Raw genomic sequence first — 23,323 nt, 5'->3', positions numbered from 1 at the left:
AGATTTAAGGATGACCGAGAATTCCGCAGCTACTGTCTCATGTATGTCTTATATTTTTCTCCCCACCACCACCACCACTTTCTTTTTATGCTTTCCTGGACAGCAAGCCAGACAGGTAAGAGGTTTATTTTTTAAAAAAAATGCTTATTGTCTCCTTTGATGCAGTAGAAAATAAAAGTGGAAGAGACAGGGTTGTTGTAGCTTACTAACCTGTCGCCCAGCGGTACAAATGCAAGCCAATTTTGAGCCACGGCGATAGCACTGAAACTTTACAGCCTTCTCTGAACGGTTTACAAATATCAGCGTATTATAACCTTCCTGGCTCCTCCTTTTACCGACCTCAGAAGGGTGGAAGGCTGAGTCAGCTTTGAGCCGGTGAAAATCGAACTGCTGGCAGTCGGCAGGATTAGCTTGCAATACCGCATTCTAACCACTGCGCCACCACGGTTCTTTTTTTAACTTCGAAATAGACAGAATAGAATAGAGCTGGAAGGGACCTTGGAGGTCTTCTAGTCCATCCCCTCGCTCGAGCAGGAGAACCTGTTACCATCTCAGACAAGGGACTGTCCAGTCTCTTAAAAACCTCCAGGGATGGAGCACCCATGATTTCTGGTGGCAAGCTGTTCCGCTGGTTGATTGTCCTCACTGTCAGGAAGTTTCTCCTTAGTTCCAGGTTGCTTCTCTCTTTGATCAGTTTCCAACCCTTGTTTCCTATCCTGCCTTCTGGTGCTCTGGTGAACAACCTGCCCCCCACTCTTTGTGGCAGCCCCTCAAATGCTAATAATTGCCAGAAGGAGATCTGAGGCAGGTCATAGCACTCATCACATCTGTAATATCTATGGAGCTTAACCTCATGGCCTCCAAATTTACCCGGGCGACCCGTTTTACGCTTCCATTACTGCGATAAGTTGAGCATTACCTGTGCTGAAAAGGCTTAATTTTCGGGTCCTCGGCTGCGATAAAGTCAAGCGCAAGTTTCTACTTTTAATATATCATTCCCCCTTCTCCTGGAATGAGTGAATCACTTCAGAAAAGGCCACAAGTATCTATTTATCTAAATTTGATCAGAGTCTGCCTGAGTAAACGCTGCAGGTTTCCAGCTGCGTGCGATAGCGGTTGGGACTTGATCCCCTTCTCTTGACTCGTCTGCTCTGATTCCCGTCTCCTCCTGTTTTCTCCCTCCAGCAAACGCAAAGAGTCGGAGCCCCGGATCAAGTGCTTACTGAATAACGCCGAGATCACTCCTCACCACCCAAAGGATCCCGTGGAGATGCGGCGCATCAACTTCCAGACGCCAGGTAAACCAGCTTCGTGCCCCCCTCCCTATCTTCCTAAACCAGGGGTAGGCAACCTTGGCTCTTTTATGACTTGTGGACTTCAACTCCCAGAATTCCTGAGCCAGCATGGAGGAACTATGGCCCCTTCATGACTCATGGACTTCAACTCCCAGAATTCCTGAGCCAGAATGGAGGAACTATGGCCCCTTCGTGACTCGTGGACTTCAACTCCCAGAATTCCTGAGCCAGCATGGGGGGAACAATGACCCCCTTTATGACTCGTGGACTTCAACTCCCAGAATTCCTGAGCCAGCATGGGGGAACTATGGCCCCTTCATGACTCGTGGACTTCAACTCCCAGAATTCCTGAGCCAGCATGGAGGAACTATGGCCCCTTCATGACTCATGGACTTCAACTCCCAGAATTCCTGAGCCAGCATGGGGGGAACAATGACCCCCTTTATGACTCGTGGACTTCAACTCCCAGAATTCCTGAGCCAGCATGGGGGAACTATGGCCCCTTCATGACTCGTGGACTTCAACTCCCAGAATTCCTGAGCCAGCATGGGGGAAACTTTGGCCCCTTCGTGACTCGTGGACTTCAACTCCCAGAATTCCTGAGCCAGCATGGCTCAGCATGGAAACCTCTCCCTTTCCCCTCAATGTGGCTGGCTCAGGAATCTGGGAGTTGAAGTCCACGAGTCATAAAAGAGCCAAGGTTGCCTACCCCTGTCCTAGACAGTTGCATGCTTCTGACGCCACCCCATGCCCTTGCAAAGTTCTGTTTGCGAAGACACGCGTGTTTGTAATTTTAATATCAGGTGAGATATGGCTGGTGTCATTTGGTTTTGAGATGACGTGCACTTTTTGAAAACCAAACCGACTAACGGACAAAAATCTCAGCCCGTTTTCTTCTTGGAAATCTGAAAGAGCTGGATAAGGCTTTTGGTGGGCAAATGGAGCAACATAATTCATCATGCTGAATAAATTAGACTAGGTGGTGAAATGCTGCACATTTTTGCGATTTTGTTGGCAGAACAGAGAGAATTTAGCTTGGCTTAGCCGAGAAGGAGCTTTAGGTGATTAACTAATACATTGATTTAGAACAATGCCCGTTTCAATTGATTTCAAACGGTGGCCCTCTTAAAAAGCTTTTAACTCATTTTGAACACGAGTAGTTTTTTTTAAAAAGAAAGAAATAAAGAAAATCAGCTGAAAAGGATTTTATAAGAAGCTTTCTTGCTTGCACATGCTCGTGTTAAAGGGGGAAAAAGGGGGAACGTTTCTCGTAATTACATTTTTTCGCCACGAGTAGCCCTCGATTTACAGCCGCAATGGAGCCCCAAATTTCCGTTGCTAAGCAAGGCAGCAGTTTAAGTGAGTTTTGATCCATTTTGCCACCGTTTTTGCCACCGTTGTTAAGTGAATCACGTGGTCGTGAAGCGAAGCCGGCTTCCCCTAGTGACTTTGCTTGTTGGAAGCCTGTGGGAAGGTTGCGGGGGGGGTGGGGTGGCGATCAGATGACCCCAGGACGCTGCAACTGCCCGACATACACGCCAGTAGCCGAGGGCCCGAATTTTGACCACGTGACCGTGGGGATTGCTGCAACGGTGTGGGGAAAAAAGCAAAACTGTGCGAAAAACAGTCAAAAGTCACTTTTTCCAGCGCCGCTGTCACTTTGAATGGTCACTAAACGAGTGGTTGTAAGTCGAGGACCGCCTGTAGAACGTTTTCCACCAAAGAGCTGCGGGCGCCATGGGAGAAGCAACGTTTCCACTTTGGCCTTAGTGGAAGATGAACTGCTTCTTTGCAGGCCTGCGTGTCCCTTCTAAAATAAAAGTGATATTTCCGGGATATTTCCACACAGACAGCTGGTCGCAGGTGTGTGGACGAGGGTCTTGGGAGAGGATGGGCGGCTGAATTCCAGGCACAAAAGTAGTTCAGGGCAGAGAAGGAGATCCTCTGACACGCCAAAAGGCCGGGGTGGGGTGGCTGGATTGGGTGGGATAGGCTCCCCTGGATCGTATCGAGGGCAGAGAATCCAACTTGGCCTTACTCAGCCTCCCCAGTTGCCATTTTGTCTGAAACTCCAAATAAGCCAAGAATGCCCGCCTCATTTTTGGAGCAGAGTGATTTAATCTGGTTTCAAAACAAAACTCCCTCTTGTTTTGGGACTATGCCTTCCCCCACTCCCCTTACAAAGGAAGTGTGCCCGCCCTCCCTTTCTTCTCTTTCATTTCTTCTTCCTTCCCTCCATCTTTCTTCTATGGTTCCTTCCTTCCTTCCTTCCTTCCTTCCTTCCTTCCTTCCTTCCTTCCTTCCTTCCTTCCTTCCTTCCTTCCTTTTGTTTCATTCCCTTTTCCCGTCTCCCTCTTTCTTCTATCTATGTAACCTTCCTTTTATTTTTTATTTTAATCCCATTTATATCCCGCCCTTCTCTGAAGACTCAGGGCGGCTTACAAGCTTAGCAGTAGCCTTCATTCTATGTATATGCCTGCTTATTAGGGCTTTCACACACACACCCCCAAGCGGCATTATTACAAAGTCAGCTTAATTGCCCCCAACAATCTGGGTCCTCATTTTACCTACCTGGGAAGGATGGAAGGCTGAGTCAACCTTGAGCCTGGTGGGACTCGAACCTGCACTAATTGCGGGCAGCTGGTGTTACCTAAGGAGGCATCAGCCCACTGCTCCACCAAGGCACCCTTCCTTCCTTGTATCTTGTCCTTCCTTGTATCTTTTTCCTCCTTCCTTCCTTCTTCCCTCCTGACGACAAGTGGAGATTTAAGCCAAGGCAATGTCAGATGGTTAGATAAAGCACAACATCATATCGCAGTGCTTTTTTTGTAAAAGAAAAAGGTGCCGGAACTCACACATGTTATACAACCCGCCTTGCCTATCCTACAAGGTTCCATCCAAAAAAGATGCCGGGACCCTGGTCATATGGCATAACCACAGTCAACCAAGCCAGCTCAGGTATTACCAGATCTTTCCTAAACTGCTTCTTTTGACTCCTGGGACCGCAGCTTTTCCAGCTTGCGCCCAACCAGGCTGCAAATGATTGTTTTGCCTTGCCGCTTCCCCGGCAAGACAGAGGGGAGTCTGAGCTCCTTATTGTCCTTCAAAGACCGCAAAGGCTCACAGAGGATCTCTTTTGCAGCTGATCTATCCCTCTCGGAGGGAAAGTTATTCCACAGCCATTGGTTGCAAAACTGTGCCTTCCTGAATTCTCCCTGCCAGTGTAAAATGGAGCCTCTCGGGTTTCACGCTTATTTCCTCTTATTTCCCTTTTTTTCCCTTGTCCCTTCCCTGCCTCTTCCCTTTTTTTTAAAAATGGACATTTCTAGACTAGGAAGTGACATTTAGACCAAAGGACGTTGGCCTGGGGCTTACCATAGAAGGCGATTCATTTTGGGGGTTGTGTTCTGAACCAGCCCTCTTCCGGCCTTGTAGTAAGGCAAACCCCTATTCTAACAGAAGAGACTGGAGAGCGTCCAAGGCTGAAAAGCGTCTGCCAAGATTTATTAGTCAATTAACAAAACAAGAAACAAAAACACAGGAACTTGAATCCTCAAGCGGAAGGGTTGCTTTCAGCAACCAGCCCCTCCCCAAACACTCCTTTTATTGAGAGCTCAGGGCGTGGTCTCCCTGTGCCTCCTCCCGAGGAGTCCCACAGCCTTTCTCTGTTTGTTCCTGCTCGACTGCCTCCTGCGTCGGGCGTCCTTGAACAGGGCCAGCTGTGGGTCATCATCCTCCGCACTATCGGGCTCACGCAGCTGAGAAGAGGTCCCCGGCTGAGGGCTCTGCAAAGCCTCCAAACCATCATCAGCCGGTTCGTCTCCCTCCTCCCCCTCATCTGAGTCATCCGATACATCGGAGCCGGCTGTCGGACCCACAGGCTGGCCCTGAGTCACAACAGGTTGTTGTTTTTTTTGGCTATCCAGAATGAGAGGTGAACTGCAGGAGCTCAGCCGTGGGTTTATATTCCCTGATATTGTTTTAGGCACTTTGGATGGCAAACAAATATCCGACAGCATTTAAGCCGGCTTTGGCCAAAACTCAGATGCCCAGGAGGGGAGGTAAAAGTCTCTCTTTTTCTCTGGCAGAACTTAAAAAAAACAACACACCCAGGGCCCAAATATCTGGAGATGAAGGACCATGCAGCTCATAATAAATAATAAACCTTTATTGTCAAAGTACAACATGTCTGCAAAGGAGAATTCCACTTTCTTTACGGCAGGATGACAAGAACCGTGATTAAAGAATAACATTATTTCAATATTTTAGAACTATCATTCGGGGGACCAAATAATCTTTTTTTTTAACCTGAACTAAATATCATTTCATAAACGGAGTTTGGTACAAACTGAGAATTACAGTTTGTGAGCAGATGCTTTTTTTTTTGCTGCCCCAAATCTTATAATTGGACCTTAAACCCAAATGCTTAAAACTCCCAATTTTCATGCCTGAAGAGCGCGGGGGGGTGGTCTTCTGAAGAGTATTAAATGACAGTTGCTGGGGTCTAGTTATTATCTCCAAGCTATTTTATTTTCTTTTCTTTGCTTCATTCCCTTTATCCCCTCTCTGGAGTTGGAGGGGAAGCTGTTCAAAACTTTCAGGACGCTTCAGGAAAACCGAGCGCATTTTGGCCATATATTCTTGATTTAATTGAGTCGGGGGGGAAATTACTTCTCTATTTTTCACCGAGAGACTACCTGGCCAGCTAAAAGGGAGGCACAGGCAGTCCTTGACTTACGACCACAGTCAGCAGCAGACTTTCCGATTTGCTAAGCAAATTGGTTGTTAAGTGAGGTGCATCTGCTTTTACAGTTGTTCAATGAATCGTTGTACTCCTGAAGTGATCCCACCTTGCCCCATTGGCTTTGCCTTTCAGAAGCCAGCTGGGAAGGTCGTAAGTGGTGATCACATGCCCCCTCCCACCCCACCCAATGCTGCAACCATTATAAATACCTGCCGGTTGCCAGGTGTTGACATTTTAATCACATCACCCCTGGGGACGCTGCAACAAGCCTAATTGGAAGAACCAGTTGTAAGTCACTTTTTTCACTGGCCGTGGTAACTTCAAACGGTTGCAACGTGAATGGCTGTAAGTCAAAATCTACCTGTATGTATCCTCCCTCTCTCAGTTTAGAAAAATAGCCCAGCTTTGTGGCTTGTGGTTTAAAAAGCCACCCACCTGTGAAGCACAGACTAAAAAAAAAATCGATTTAAGCTCTGAATTTTGCAGTACAAATTTCAAGACTGGAGGAAGAAAAAAAAAGGAAGAAGCAACGCAGAGGGTCAGGAGGACTCCTGGCGTGGCCAGGGGGAGAGTTTTCGATTGTGGTTGTTACACACTGTGTCCAGATGAACAGTGCCAAACACTACCTTGAAAGCTGTGTTAAGGATTTTTGATTTGGGCAAGGAAATATAGAAGCAAGTTGGGGTATGAGCAAAAAGGAGTTCACAGATGTTAACTCCCATCAGTTTTTATTATAATCCTATGGATTATTTTTTTATATATATATTCTGAATTTCTTTAGCCACCTCGGGTGCTAATGCGGAGAAGAAGTCAGGCTTCAGCAATAAATCAGAATAAGGAAAGCCGCGGGAATTTTCATAGCATAGCAAAATGACTGCACGGGAAAGATCTTTTGGGGTCTTAAGAGGTACGGTAGGATAAGTCTAGGAACCTGGGAATAACAGTGAGAAGACAAGTTTTTATTTGATTTTATTTTATTTTTTAAATTAGGAAAAGTGGTGGCAGCTTGCATGACCCTTAAAAAGCGGTCCCAAGCAAATGCAAAGGACTTCTACACTACAATCCTATATGGATCTGTTGAGATTCCAAATGTTCTCTTCCAAATGTAAATGGTGTTTGCAACTTAGCACTAGTTCTGGAGCACAGAGAACCCACCATTTTTATTTGTAGGTTTAATTTACGTGTCTTCCAGTGGTTTTGATATTTTCACTAAATATTTACATAACCTTTCTGCTGGCTTTGTCTTTGTTTTCAGTTATTCTGTGAGAGTCTGGGGTTCTTGTTTTTTACATGCATACTCCTAACTCGCATACATAAGTGGTATACGGTGTGTGTGTGTGTGTGTGTGTGTGTATACATATATACACACACACGAAACTGAAGCCACCAGCCTGAGGATGACGGATGAGATTTCATCGAAACATCGCTCTTACACCTTGAATTCTACGTGGGGAAAAAACCCGAATAACCAAAAATATATATATATATATATATATATATATATATATATATATATATATATATATATATATATATATATATATATATATTATTTTAATTCCATTTATATCCCGCCCTTCTCCGAAGACACACACACAGACACACACACACACACACACACACACACACACACTGCTCAAAAAAATAAAGGGAACAGAAAATAAGACATCCTACTATTAAATACAGTACATTGTGTTGTTTAAGTGTTCCTTTTATTTTTTTTGTCTTGAGTGTTTTAAACACCTTGCCATCCCAAATACGGGCCAAATCTTTTTTTGCCTGGATCAGCCCAAACTCAGGCTGTCCACAGGCGGTAGTCGCAGCTGCGACAATCATCATTTTGCATAAATTTGGATTGCTAACAAAGAATTAAAGGGAGACTGATATAGCCATTTCAAACTTATTTGTTCTCATCAGTCATTCACACCCTTCTGAGATTCGAACCTGGGCTGATTGCACATTAGGCAGTTGTTTTAACCTCTGGGCCACAAGCTCTTTCTCACTTTGTGAGCTGCATGGGGAGGAAAGAGGCAGGGGAGATATGTCTTGAGTGTTTTGAACACCTTGCCGGCCCAAATACGGGCCAAATCTTTTTTGGGGCCGGCAAGGTGTTCAAAACACTCAAGACATATCTCCCCTGCCTCTTTCCTCCCCATTCAGCAAACAAAGCGAGAAAGAGCCTGTGGCCTAAGGGTTAGAACAGGGGTCTTCAAACTTGGCCCTTTTATGACTTGTAGACATCAACTCCCAGAATTCCTCAGCCAGGCATGTTGGCTGAGGAATTCTGGGAGTTGAAGTCCACAAGTCATAAAAGGGCCAAGTTTGAAGACCCCTGGGTTAGAACAACTGCCTAATGTGCAATCAGCCCAGGTTCAAATCTCAGAAGGGTGTGAATGACTGATGAGAACAAATAAGTTTGAAATGGCTATATCAGTCTCCCTTTAATTCTTTGTTAGCAATCCAAATTTATGCAGTATATATATATATATATATCCCCCTAGTTTGCGGCAAAAGATTTCGCCCATATTTGGGCCGACAAGACACTCAAGACATACACACACACACACACACACACACATTTTTGCCTGTGCATAATATTCGTATATGAAAATAAGGGTAGCTCATCAGCTTCTCTGTCTCAGAGAACGAAATGCATTTTTCTAAAGCAAATTCTATCTCGAAAGTAAAAAAAAAACACAATAAAAATCACCTCAGCACATTTCAAGTTTTGTGGAGGAAGTAGGAGAGTAGGATGGGGGGAAAAACGCCTTCCAAGGTTGTTTGCTGAATGTCTTTCTCTATTTTAATAACCAGATATAAATACGAACATCCTCACGTTTATTTTTTTTTTTAAAAAAAAGACCTGATAACCGTTGGCGCTAGGAATGCGTCAAGCACATAAAACGTGAGCCTCTGACGAAAACAAGGGGGGGAAAAAAAGATCCTTTCATTTCCTCTTAAATTTTGTGTTGCCTTTTTTTTTTTTTGGTTACTGTTGTTGGTTTTGTTTCTGTTTTTTTGTTGGTTGAGTAGCATTTCTTTTTATACAAGTGTGTATATATATTTTTTTTGTTTTTCTTTTTGTTTTACTGTTTTCTGCAGATTCTGGCCTCAGCAGTCCTCTCAGTGACCCTGAGCTTGACCTTGAAAGTTAGTTCCTGTGTGTTTTTTGTCCCTCTCTTGTTTCATTGGTTGTGTATTCCTTTTCCATCCACCCCTCCTGGGGAAAAAAAAATTGGCTTATCTTCTGTTGCTGTTCCTGCCCTGGCATTTTTTTTTCCCTCTCTCTCTCTCTCTTTCTTTCTTTCTCCGCGCTTCTGTGTCTTCCGCCATTCCCTGTCTGTCTCTTGCGCCATTTGTTTTGTCTAATTGTGCTTCCAGTTTTACAGTTTTCAAGCCAAAAAAGGCCTTTTGCAAAAAAAAAAAAAAGACCATGGCCGGATTTGTTTCTGAATCTTGGTGTGTGCTTATTATATATGTCTATGAAAATACCATGATGTCCTCGCTCCTGTGATTAGAGGAATAGTCAATAGAATAATATTTCACATTGATAAAGTAGTTCAAGGCTGGAGTTACTAGGGCAGGGGGGTCTTCAAACTTCGCCCTTTTACGACTTGTCGACTTCAACTCCCAGAATTCCTCAGCCAGCCAGCTGAAGTCCACAAGTCATAAAAGGGCCACGTTTGAAGACCCCCTGTCCTAGTTTGAAGACCCCTGATTGTGGAGTTCAAGTCCCAGAATTCCTCAGCCAGCTGGCTGAGGAATTCTGGGACTTGAAGCCCACAAGTCGTAAAAGGGCCAAGTTTGAAGACCCCTGTCCTAGGAAATTCAGCCTTCATCTTTATCAGCATGCTAGATTTAGATTTTGGAAGCCACACCCACTTGCTAGCCTTCCCTTCCCTACTTATTTCATGCAACATTGGTTATTTTTTACATAGCATTTTTAACCAGGACTGTTAAAAATAATAATAATAATAAGTTGGAAGGGACCTTGGAGGTCATCTAGTCCAACCCCCTGTTCAGGCAGGAAACCCTATACCATTTCAGGCAAATGGCTGTCTAGCCTCTTCTTAAAAACCTCCAGTGTTGGAGCAGTTCACAGTTCACACAACATTGTAAAGGTTGTATAACGTTAATCTTGGTTAGTTTTTGTTTTGTTTTGGGGTGGCTGTGTGTATGTTTGTGTGTGTGTGTGTGTGTGTGTGTGTGTGTGTGTGTGTGTGTGTGGTTTAGCAAGTGATGAAAAAGCTAGCCTGTTTACGGTTTCATGTATTCTGCAAAGCCAGCAAACAGGTTAGTTGAAAAATCGGTTGCAAGGATTACCATATGATAATGCAGCTCTTCATAGATACTGTACCTTCACCTGGAAAAGGCAAAAAAAAAGAATAGGCTTAGTTTTATTTCTCTGAATTTGTAGGGATCTGTAGGGATTCCTACTGCTGGAAAAAGTCAGGCATGGATGAAGAATATTAGATACAGTGCAAGGATTGGTGGATGAGTTCTGGAGAATTATAATGCTGGTTTGTTGCATGCGCCAGGCTGTTGCGGTTCAGCCTAATAATAATAATAATAATAATAATAATAATAATAATAATAATGATAATAATAATAATAATAATAACAACAACAATAATAATGATGATGATGATGATGATGTTGGAAGGGACCTTGGAGGTCATCTAGTCCAACCCCCTGCTCAGGCAGGAAACCTTATACCATTTCAGACAAATGGCTGTCCAGTCTCTTCTTAAAAACTTCCAGTGTTGGAGCATTCACCGCCTCTGGAGGCAGGTTGTTCCACTGGTTAATTGTTCTCACTGTCAGGAAGTTTCTCCTTAGTTCTAGGTAGCTTCTCTCCTTGATTGGTTTCCATCCGTTGCTTCTTGTTTTGCCTTCAGGCGCTTTGGAGGATAGCTTGACTGCCTCTTCTTTGGGGCAGCCCCTGAGATAGTGGAAGACTGCTATCACGTCCCTCTTCGTCCTTCTCTTCATTAAACTAGACATACCCAATTCCAGCCACCGTTCCTTATATGTTTTAGCATCCTTCTTCAAGCATCCTTCACCAAAGTCTTGCACGGTTATAGGCCTCTCTTAAAAACTCGATAAATACACACAAGTCATCTTTCCCTCTGCCCTCCCAGAGTGTCAATTTCCGTTCACCAAAATTTTCACAATGACCATTGTTGGCCAATGAGGAATCCTGGGAGTTTGAGTCACCCCCAACCTTAGAAACCGGAGCCAAGTTCAGTCCTCAAAAGGTTGCCACTTAGAAATCCTTGGTGTCCTCTGAGCTTGGTTGTTTTCATCGCCACGCTAGGTAACATCTCCACTGCACAGTTATTTCTGTAGGGCTGTTGTGATCTTCTCCACAAGGGAGAGAGCCCAGATCTCCAGCCAGGCGGTCTACTCAGGACCCCGACAGCCAACAGGAGTTCTTGACATAATGTCTTACCTTGAAAACGAGACCAGGCCTGTCCATTCCTTTTGGGATGGATGGGTAAACGATGGGAAGTAGGCTATAACAGGGGTAGGCAACCTCGGCTCTTTTATGACTCATGGACTTCAACTCCCAGAATTCCTGAGTCAGCATAGCATAGCTGACTCAGGAATTCTGGGAGTTGAAGTTCATGAGTCATAAAAGAGCCGAAGTTGCCTACCCGTGGGCTATAACAACAAAGCCAGGAGGTTTTCAGGATTGGTACCCCTGTCAAACACACCGGGGGGGGGGGGAGGGATAATACCTTCCTCATTTTGCAACCGGAAGAGTCAAAACCAACCCCGGCAGTTATTTAAGGTGTTTTGTTGTGTTGTTGTTGTGTTTTTTTTTATTGAAAAGTTTTATCATACATTTTATCTTTAACAATCCCCCCTAGCCCTCCCCTATCCCTCCCTCCCTACCCCTCCCCCCCCTCCCCCCCCCCGACTTCCCAGAGCTAAGTACAAGGTATAAAAAACCAAAAAAACCAATCGTAGACATTCATATGCTAACAACCATAAACTCTGAAATCCATCTCTCTCTAGCTCATATAGGGTAATTACAAACACTATTAATATAAGATATATAAAAAAAGGAAAAGAGAAAAAAAGAGGAGAAAAAAAAGGAAGACTTATTCAAATGCTACATGAAACTTCTTAGTCCCATATTTGTTCTGGATATACTCAATCCATTTTCTCCACTCCATAACATAACGTTCTTGCGAGTGATCTTTCAAATAAGCCGAGATCTTTGCCATCTCTGCCAGGTCAGAAACCTTTAAAGTCCATTCTTCTACAGTCGGCAGTTCCTCCTTCTTCCAATATTGGCCTATTAAGAGTCTTGCTGCCGTAATTAAATTCAACATCAGCTTAGTGTCCACAACCGTAGCATCTGTAATTATACCCAACAAAAAAAGTTGCGGACAAAACTTTATCCTTTGCTTGAAAATCTTCTGCATGTTCCACCAAATTTTTATCCAAAAGGCCTTAACCTTTTTACAAGTCCACCATATATGAAAATATGTTGCATCTTCTTCACCACACCTCCAGCATTTAGGCTGATAGTTCGGATACATACTTGCCAGCTTTTTAGGATCTAAATGCCATCTGTAAAACATTTTATAAAAATGTTCTCTTAAATTTTGAGCTTGTGTGAATTTTACGTTCCTCACCCAAATCCTTTCCCATGTGTCCATTGTAATAACTTCTTGGATATTTTGGGCCCATTTAATCATACAATCCTTAACGAGTTCTGTTTCTGAGTCAATTTCTATCAAGGCAAGATATATCCGTTTAATATGTGCTGGACCCTGATTTCTGATTTGCTTTATCAGATTTTCATCAGTCAATGTAAAACCATTTTTCTGATCTTCTTTCCACCTGGCCCGTAGCTGAGTATATTGAAACCAAGTCTGAACAATCTTCTCATCTCGCAAGAGACTATATGGTTTCAAACACCAGACATTTCTTTCCAAGCTTAGAATCTCCTTGTACGTAGTCACATCGTGTTTGAAACCAGCATGTATATTTTCTATTGCGTGTTTTGGGATTGCCCACAATGGTATCTTGCAATCTAATTTATGTCTGTACTTCTTCCAAACCCTCAACAATGCCTGTCTTAAAATATGCACTCTAAAGACATTATCTACCTTCTTATCATACAACAAATATGCATGCCAGCCAAACAACAAGTCATGGCCCTCAAGATGTAATAATCTCTCTTGTGTCAAATTGATCCAATCACTTATTCCTGCTAAAGCAGCAGCTTCATAATATAATTTAAAATTAGGCATTTTAAGTCCACCTCTTTCACGAGTATCCTGTATTATCTTTAGTTTAACTCGTGGCCTTTTCCCTGTTGTTGTTGTTTTTTGCAAATTTGTAAAACTAATGGAAATGGCACCGAGATTTCTCTGCGCGCTTCTGGGGTTTTATCTGTGGGATGCCCAAGGATAAGGACGTTGGAAGATCTTATGCTTCTTAGGTAGTGATGGAATTAGAGGAAATGGATCAAGACGGAGCTCTTTTCTCCTCATGCATTATTCTACCTAAAAATAATATAGGCATCTTTGTACATAAACACGTTTTTTTTAAAAGAAATTTTCCAAGCAGAAAACTCATATCCGGGGAGGCCTTTTTAATCAGGGAAAAGAAAGAGAACAATTTTCACTTTTCGAGGTAGGCTTTGCAACGAATTGCTTTCCTGCGCAGCATCGCATTTGATATTTCTGTGATATATTAGGGACCTGATTTGTACGTTATCCATCGTGGGAGAGAAAATTTTACTTATAAATAAGTAAAAAACGACTGAAGTAGCTCCATTTAGAATGCTTCTCCCTAATCTAATAGCTTTGCCTGTCGGTCTAGAACAAGAGCTCCTTGGCTTTTATTTAATAGGGGGATGTTTAAAAAAATGAAAATGAAGCATCTCTAACGTGGACTATTTGAAAGAAAGAAAAAAATATTTCACTTTGATCACTTGTCTGCCTGATCTAGCTTAAAGGCAAACTTGGCATGCAATCCTGTAAAGTCGTCATATCCCTACATTGTAAATATTTCTACTGCAGAAAGGCAATAGAAATTGAAAAAGGCCTCCCAGGATTGTCTCATGAAATTGTAGTGGAAGCTGCGTTGTTTTCCGGCTGACGTTGCATTATCCAACTAGGCAATAACATCAGTGCCAGAAGGCAGTAAGGTCGGCTCTCTGTTCATACACAATGGGCTTGCCCTGATGATATTACTTAGTTGGGTAATAAAATATCTGCAAGAAAACAACCAAGCTCAGAGGCCTTCAAGAAAGCTTGAATGAATGCAAAGTGCTTTTATTAGTCTCCCACCCCCATCTCAGCTAATTTTACTTACACCATGGCCGCATAGCTCTGAAATTGGTGGGGGATGAGTTAAATTCCCCCTCCCAACATTTGGCCTACTTCTGAAAATGTTTTCATATAGATCAGCTTTAAGACTTGTGGACTTCATTCCCCAGAATTCCTCAGCCAGCCATGCTGAGCTGAAGTCCGTAAGTCTTAAGGTTGGCTGGCTGAGGAATTCCGGGAGCTGAAGTCCATACAAGGCTTAAAGTTGCCACATTTAGAGGCTCTTGATATAGATTGAATGCACATATCTTGCATTGACCGAATTAAGGGATTACAGCAGGGGTGTCAAATTTGCCAGCCCACGGGCCGGGTGCATCGTAACAAAACCGCACCCACCCCAGTGCCGGCAATGGGGAAAAAAAAGTCACGATGCATCGCGACACATCACGTGACGTTGCGGGTTTGACACCCCTGGATTACAGGTTCATAACGAGGGGCGGGGTGTGTATTGAAGCTGTATTTTGAAGTGTTATATCAAAGCACTTGCCGGGATAGTCATGGAACCAAAGGAACAGTGAGTGTGTGTGTGTGTGTGTGTGTGTGTGTGTGTGTGTGTGTGTGTGTGTGTTTGCGTGTGCATCTCTGCCCTCTTTTTTCCTAGGAGCAGAAAATGCTCAGCTCGTGAAACAACCTCTTCCACAAGTTAATAAAAAGCTGGCAAGCTAGCCATTTCTCTTGGTTGATTCTGTGAGGAGGTTGCACGGTGTGGCATTTGTAAGTCAAACATAGGAGGTTGTAGGAGGTTGCTTTAGAGCGTGGGAGTCTGCCTCGGGATATATTTGAAGGCTGCCCTTGCTTCCATCAGACTGTGAAATCCATTAAATCCCAGAGAATGGAGGAAAAACCCCTTGCAGAGCGGACATTTTTTAATAGGAAATCTGTAAGGGACGCTCCCTTTGCATGATTCCTGCACTGAGCCGGAGATGGAAGTGGATGATGATAATAATATCATCATTATCATCATCTGCCTATCCCAGGTCCTTGGTAAGGACTCGATAGGTAGACAGAAATGCCAAATCCAGTCTGAACATCTGGCTGACTGTGCAATAATTAATAATAATAATAACAACAACAACAATAATAACAACAACAACTCCAGCAAAGCTACAAAAAACTGCGCTACTCGGAACATCTTACATTTTAAGGAGATACCTGGTTGGTACCTAGGATGCTGGCAGCAACCCGTGTCAACCATTAGCGCCAGTCAATTTGAGTGTTCAGTTGACTGAGTTTCATGTTTAATGAATAAAAGTTTAATCATCATCATCATCATCATCGTCATCAGCAAGGGTGGTACCAATAGTAATAGGCGCCTTGGGTGCAATCCCAAAACAACTGGAGCACCACTTGAACACCATCATCGGCATTGACAAATTCGCCATTAGTCAATTGCAAAAGGCGGCCTTACTAGGAACTGCTTCCATCCTGCGACAAGATCTGGAATACCCTCAAACATCCACATCTGCCTATCCCAGGTCCTTGGTAAGGACTCGATAGGTAGACAAAAATGCCAAATCCAGTCTGAATATCTGGCTGACTGTGCAATTATTATTATTATTATTATTATTATTATTAATAATAATAATAATAATAATAATAATAATAATAATAATAATAATAGAGTTGGAAGGGACCTTGGAGGTCATCTAGTCCAACCCCCTGCTCAGGCAGGAAACCCTATACCATTTCAGACAAATGGTTGTCCAGTCTCTTCTTAAAAACTTCCAGTGTTGGAGATGAATAGATGAGTTCCCTTCTCAATCTGTAACCCTTCTTAGGTAATAATCTTAGTATGGATGCTGCAACGGTCATATGTGTGAAAAACTGTCATAAATCACTTTTTACAGTTCTGTTATGCTGGCAGCAACCCGTGTCAACCATCAGCACCAATCAATTTGAATGTTCAGTTGACTGAGGTTCATGTTTAATGAATAAAAGATAACAACAACAACAATAATAATAAAGTTGGAAGGTACCCTGGGGGGTCATCTAGTCCAACCCCCTGCTCAGGCAGGAAACCCTACCATTTCAGACAAATAGCTGTCCAGTCTCTTCTTAAAAACTTCCAGTGTTGGAGCATTCACACCTTCTGGAGGCAGGTAGTTCCACTGGCTAATTGTTCTAACTGTCAGATTAATAATAACTTTATTTCATTGTTTTTTTTATTTAATAATATTAAAGTTGGAAAGGACCTTGGAGGTCAGGCAGGAAACCCTATACCATTTCGGACAAATGGCTGTCCAATCTCTTCTTAAAAACTTCCAGTGTTGGAGCATTCACCACTTCTGGAGGCAGGTTGTTCCGCTGGTTAATTGTTCTAACTGTCAGGAAGTTTCTCCTTAGTTCCAGGTTGCTTCTCTCTTTGGTTAGTTTCCATCCGTTGCTTCTCGTCCTGTCTTCGGGTGCTTTGGAGAATCGCTTGACTGCCTCTTGTATGACTTTTAGTGACTTTGAACAGTCACTAAATGAACTGTCGTTAAGTCGAGGACTACCTGTATTTCAAACCCAGCCTGTACGTCAGCATCAGTTTGAAAAGTCCGTTTGGGGCAAAACCATCTGAAACCACCTCGGTGTTTGTGACTGTGCTCCACTGGCAAAAAGAGCCTTCCGTCAGGATAACCGATATTTGGGCAATTTTGCCTGGCAAAGGATCCAGTTCCTGGTGTGTGTGTGTGGGGGGGGGGGGCGATAGTGCATTTAAATTCTCTGTAGTAACAAGATTAAGGAGATTTTTGAGGGATTTGAGAGGCTGGATGAGAAGAGCACTCCTCTATCCCGTAAGATTTCTTTCTTTCAATGCCAGAAAATATGGCTTTGGTCAATAACTAGTTTTTTTCCTGAAAGCTGCTGTGAGTTTGGAGGAAAAAATAATAATAGAGGGGTGGTTGGGGAGATAAACATGGGTCTCCATTCAACGGGACAAGAGCCTGTAAACTGCATAGCCGTTTTATTTATTTCGCACAATGCGCTGCAAGTCGTCCTGGCAGAACAGTGCGAAAGTCATCCGAGTTTTGAGCCCCTGGTTCTGCCTTGGGGTGGATGGGTGGGACCTATCAGATCAGCTCCTTCGCGGGGACATTAGAATGTAGAATAGGAATAGAATAGAATAGAATAGAATAGAATAGAATAGAATAGAATAGAATAGAATAGAATAGAATAGAATAGAATAGAATAGAATAGAATAGAAAACAAAGAATAGGAATAGAATAGAATAGAATAGAATAGAATAGAATAGAATAGAATAGAATAGAATAGAATAGAATAGAATAGAATAGAAAACAAAGAATAGGAATAGAATAGAATAGAATAGAATAGAATAGAATAGAATAGAATAGAATAGAATAGAATAGAATAGAATAGAATAGAATAGAATAGAATAGAATAGAATAGAATAGAAGCTGGAATGGACCTTGGAGGTCATCTAGTCCAACCCCCTGCTCAGGCAGAAAACCCTATACCATTTCAGACAAATGGCTGTCCAGTCTCTTCTTAAAAACTTCCAGTGTTGGAGCATTCACCACTTCGGGAGGCAGGTTGTTCCACTGGTGAATTGTCCTCACTGTCAGGAAATTTCTCCTTAGTTCTAGGTTGCTTCTCTCCTTGATCTGTTTCCATCCGTTGCTTCTTGTCCTGCCTTCTGGTCCTTTGGAGAATAGCTTGACTCCCTCTCCTTTGGGGCAGCCCCTCAAATACTGAAATACTGCTATCACGTCACCCCTGTTTCCTTCTTTTCTTTAGACTAGCCAAACCCAAGTCCTGCAGGATTTATCTGTTCTAGAAACAGCTGCTCCCTATGAGAAAGATAGAAGCAACCCTAACTTAGTGGAACTACAAAAGTAAAAACATCCTCTAGTTCTGTTTAATTCCGCTGAGTATTTTTGGCACCTGAAGAGAAATGCCTTATCCTCTTTAGGGATGATTTTGACTGGAGCATCCTTTGGTTGAGAGTTTTCCTGGTGATTGCCCATGAAAATACAGGTAGTCCTCGGCTTACGGCCACAACTGAGCCCAACATTGGTTAAGTCAGTTTTGCCCCATATTACGGCATTTCTTGACACAGTTGTTGAGCAAAATCACTGCAGTTGTTAAGTGAGTAATACGGTTGTTAAGTGAATCCGGCTTTCCCCCCCTTGACTTTGCTTGTCAGAAGGTCGCAAAAGGGGGTCACGTGATCCTGGGACACAGCGACCGTCATAAATGTGAGCCATTTGCCAAGCGTCTGAATTTGGATCACATATTCACGGGGATGCTGCAATGGGTGTGTGTGTGTGTGTGTGTGTGTGTGTGTAAAACGGGTCACAAGTTATCTTTTTTTCCAATGCCATCGTAACTTTGGACGGTCACTAAATGAACAGTTGTATGTCGAGGAGTACTTGTGCAGGTGATCTTCACCTTATGTCTGGTTGCTTAGCGACTGTACAAAGATACAACCTACCTGGGGGGGGGAAAGAAACACGGGATTATGGCCATGCCCTCCCCCGGCTTTGGACATTCAGCTACTCAATCGTATTGACAGCCGTTTGCAGCATCCCGCGATCACATGAACACATTTTATGATGGTTTTGCTAAAAACCAGAACTTAACTCCAGTTTTTGGCGAAACTGTGCCACCTCAAGGAATAGGTTCCCTTAACGACTGTGGCAAAATGCGTTTTACAACCGTTTCATTCACTTAAAGGAGCCTTGGCAAGGTGGGGTAAATTACACCCTCTGTTCTCTCCCAGCCTAGGTGAGTCCTTGTTCTGCTCACAAGCAGAAACCCCTCTTCCAAGAAACAGGCAGGAACCGCAAGAAAAAACCAACCCTTTTTATTCTCACAGACCTGAGTCAAACTCCAAGGCAAACAAAAAGAGTCCACAGAAACTCCATCCTCAACACGAACGGTTGCCTTTGGCAGCCAGCACTTCCCACACCTTCCCTTCTATAATTCAGCCCAGGCGTGGCTTCCTAACGCCTTCTCCTTTGCCTTTGGAGCCGCCCCATTGCGTTCCTCTGTCCTACTTGCTTCTCTTGCCGGTGCTTTCGTGTATCCTGGATATTTCCCAGCTGTGCTTCATCACTGTCCGACTCAGGCTCCCAGCACAGCTGTGTCTCAGCCTGAGTGCAAGTAGAGGGGCCGGGCTTCTCCTCTGACTGTAAGTCTCTGAGCTCCTCAGAGCCTTCCTCTGACTCTGATGTCACTCCGGCCCCCTCCTCCTCCTCCTCGTCTGATTTCTAGGACTCAGCTGCCGGATCCACAGGCTGGCGAGGAATCAGAACACCCTCCTAACTCTCAGCCACCCCAACCAGTATGGCTGATGGCAAAGCCTCTCAAGAAGTGCAGCTCAAATAGCTTAACTACAGGTTGTCCTTGACGTAGGAGCACAGTAGAGCCCAAAATTTCTTATCGCTAAGAAAGGCAGTGGTGAAGTGAGTCCTGCCCCATTTTACCACCTTTTTTTGCCACAGTTAAGCGAACCGCTGCAGTTGCTAAGTGAATCGTGCAGTCGTTAAGCGAATCTGGTTTCTCCCATTGACTTTGTTTGTCGGAAAGTCATACAAGCTGATCACATGACCTCAGGACAAAGCAAGTGTCATCAATACAAGCCAGTTGCCAAGAGCCTGAATTTTTTGGTCACGTGATATTCCGAGTTGTCAATGGGAAGACCGGCCCTAAGTCCCCTTTTTATTGAACAGTCAATAAACAAATGGTTATAACTTGAAGACTACCTGTACTTGACCAATGAGGAATTGGATAACTACTAGCAGTTCTTTAGACCAGGGGTCTCCAACCCACGGTCCGTGGACCGGTACCGGGGCGCAGCATGTCAGCAACCGGGCTGCACAAACAAGCAAAGCCCCATCCGCGGGATGCAGGCAGCACACAAAACCACGCAACCCTCCGGCCTGCGGAAAAACCTCTCTCCGCGGAACCAGTCCCTGGTGCCCAAAAGGTTGGGGACCTCTGCTTTAGACCAAGGGTCCCCAACCTACGGGCCGTGATCCACTACCGGGCTATGGCCTATTCGCAACTAGGCCGCATGAGCAGCGGGTTGGCGCATAGCATGCACGCCCGCAGCACGTATTGGCAGCAGGCGCCAATACGTGCAGCCTGACGGGCTCGGGCGACGGGCGCTGGTGCTTTCAGCCCCACTTGCAGGCAGCGTTAGATTCCCTGCTGGGAAAAAAAAACCTGGTGCTAAGCATATCTCCAAAGGAAAAGGAGAATATTTTTGGGCCGTCTCTACCCTCTTCTCCTGCTTTAGTTCTCCCCTACTCCAGCCCTCTTCCTTTTCCGTTCGTTAGCGACCCCGGTGCTGGTTTTCTAAGTTAAAAACTCCATCCATACCCCTTGAACTGAATTGGGCTCCCTCCTAAATGGGCTGCATGGCATCTGCCAGAGATGCAAAGGATTGGATTTGTCGGTTCTTTCCAACGCTGGGATTTTGTGAAATAAATACCTGCCGGGCTAATCTATTATTGATTTCCTTGGCTGTTAAAGAAGGCCGCTGGTGGAAAAGGCAGCAGTTTACAGAGGGCGAGTTCTGGAAAGTCGTAGAAAATGATCCCCATTCAACCTCAGGAGACTGGCCACCGAACAGAAACCGTGTTGCACAGCGTGCTTTCTTTGCTGCAGGGATGTCTTCCCCTTTAGGATATTTTAAAAAAAATAATAAAACAATAAAAGGCAGGATCCCTAATCCGCTGGAAAAACAAACTGAAAGTTTAGGAGACATTTTCAAATTCTCCCATTTTTAATCGTGGACTGATCTTCAGAGACTAAATGCTCATCCAGGATTTCCCCCTCCGAAAGGGGAATTTGAGGTGGGGGTTTGCGATGCTCTTTTTTCTCTCTCTCTCTCTCTCAGAATCTGTCGGTTGGTGAGTTTGCCGGGGTTGTGCAAACAGCCCAGGCTGCTTATTTTGCAAAAGCCTACTGTAAAACTGGTAAACCCAGCACACACTTTTGCTATGTCTGTTTTAGGTTGTTTTTTTTTTAATTCCCCCCCCCCCCAAGGTTTATTTTACTCTGTGCTGCCACCGCTGCTTGCTGATGCTTTTAATCACGCAACACCCACATAGGGCTCGAAATTCGCCACCGGTCCCCGTCATCTCCCCACCTCTCCCGTTTTTTGTTTTTTGTTTTATTTGCAAGGCATTGTGGTGGTTTATCAGAAGGCTAACTAGAGAAAAATCGTTTCCCGTGAATTCTGTGAATTATGTTCTGTGGCTCTCAGCACGCTACAGAGCTTTTTGATTAACTGTATAAAACTCGTAAAACGTGTCGTCCCGTGTAAGACCCCTGTTAGGGCTCACCTGAATTGCCTCGACACTGCGTATGTCATTCTTTTTCTTCCTGAAATTTGAAGATGATGCTGAAAGTTGACGATTCCTTATTAGCTTGACGGTTCCAAAAAGTCCCCAATAAAGGAGAATATTTACAGCTCAGGATTGAAATGGGGTGTGTGTGTTCCTTGGTATTCTCTGAGCTTGGTTGTTTTCTTGCAGATGTTTCAGAACAACAGAATAGCAGAAGAGAAGGACGAGGGGAGACATGATAGCAGTGTTCCGATATTTGAGGGGGGTGTCACAGAGAGGAGGGGGGGGTCAACCTATTTTTCAAAACACCTGTTAAGGCCAGACAAGGAATAACCGGATGAAAACTGATCAAGGAGAGATTCAACCTAGAAATAAGGAGAAATTTTCCGACAGTGAGAACAATCAACCAGTGGAACAGCTTTGCCTCCCGATGTTATGGGAGTTTCATCGGTGGAGGCTTAGAGACTGGACTGCCCTCTGTCCGAAATGGTGTGTGTGTTGGGGGGTGTCTCCTGCTTGGGCAGGGGGTTGGACTAGATGACCTCTAAGGTCCCTTCCAACTCTTGTTATTCTGTTCTATTTGAATTGGAAGGGTCCTTGGAGATTCAAATTCTCCATTTTTAATCTTCCAGTGGAACCCCCTGCTCAGGCAGGAAACCCTATGCCATTTCAGGCAAATGGCTGTCCAATCTCTTTTTAAAAACTTCCAGCGTTGGAGCATTCACCGCTTCCGGAGGCAGGTTGTTCCACTGGTTAATTGTTCTCACTGTCAGGAAGTTTCTCCTTCGTTCTAGGTTGCTTCTCTCCTTGATCAGTTTCCATCCGTTGCTTCTTGTCCTGCCTTCAGGCGCTTTGGAGAATAGCTTGACTCCCTCTTCTTTGGGGCAGCCCCTGAGATACTGGAAGACTGCTGTCCATGTCCCCCCTCGTCCTTCATTAAACTAGATATACCCAATTCCAGCAACCGTTCTTCATATGTTTCAGCCTCCAGTCTCCTAAATTCATTACCAACTAGCTAACCTCATCAGTGCTAGTCCTAGCACCAAGTCAATAGGACTGATGATGTTACCTAGATAGGCAACGAAACGTCTGCACAAAAACAACCAACTCAAGAGTCCACCTAGGACCCCTCAATTCCAAAAGTTGCCAGACGTCTTGACAATATTAAGAGTAAAGTCCCCTTCAACTGCCAACAAAAGGGATGGTATTTCTGAGGGTTTTCCTAAACCCTCCTTTTCCCCAAAAAACAGTACTTCGTTGTCCTTATTCAATATGTAGCAGGTTTTGTGTAGAATAGGGGTAGGCAACCTTGGCTCTTTTATGACTCGTGGACTTCAACTCCCAGAATTCCTGAGCCAGCGTGGCTCAGCATGGAAACCTCTCCCTTTCCCCTCAGCGTGGCTGGCTCAGGAATTCTGGGAGTTGAAGTCCACAAGTCATAAAACGGCCTAGGCCTAGGCCAGGGGTAGGCAACCTTGGCTCTTTTATGACTCGTGGACTTCAACTCCCAGAATTCCTGAGCCAGCGTGGCTCAGCATGGAAACCTCTCCCTTTCCCCTCAGCGTGGCTGGCTCAGGAATTCTGGGAGTTGAAGTCCACGAGTCATAAAAGGGCCAAGTTTGAAGACCCCTGGAA

General features: G+C 44.2%; 1 protein-coding gene across 1 annotated transcript in view; it reads left to right on the top strand.

Annotated features, from left to right (window-relative positions):
• The window catches only part of PTPRS (protein tyrosine phosphatase receptor type S), a 179,950-nt gene that overhangs the window by 107,941 nt on the left and 48,686 nt on the right, over positions 1 to 23,323 (top strand). The window contains exons 16-18 of the mRNA XM_081321595.1: positions 104 to 115; positions 1,186 to 1,298; positions 9,142 to 9,189. Of these exons, the coding sequence (XP_081177721.1) occupies positions 104 to 115; positions 1,186 to 1,298; positions 9,142 to 9,189 (173 nt within the window). The remainder of the gene's footprint in view (positions 1 to 103; positions 116 to 1,185; positions 1,299 to 9,141; positions 9,190 to 23,323) is intronic.

The sequence above is a fragment of the Vipera berus genome (genome assembly GCF_964194415.1).
Source record: "Vipera berus genome assembly, chromosome: 1".
Classification (NCBI taxonomy): domain Eukaryota; kingdom Metazoa; phylum Chordata; class Lepidosauria; order Squamata; family Viperidae; genus Vipera; species Vipera berus.
The sequence above is the reverse complement of the archived record's forward strand: the minus strand, read 5'-3'. Positions and strand labels throughout refer to the sequence as shown.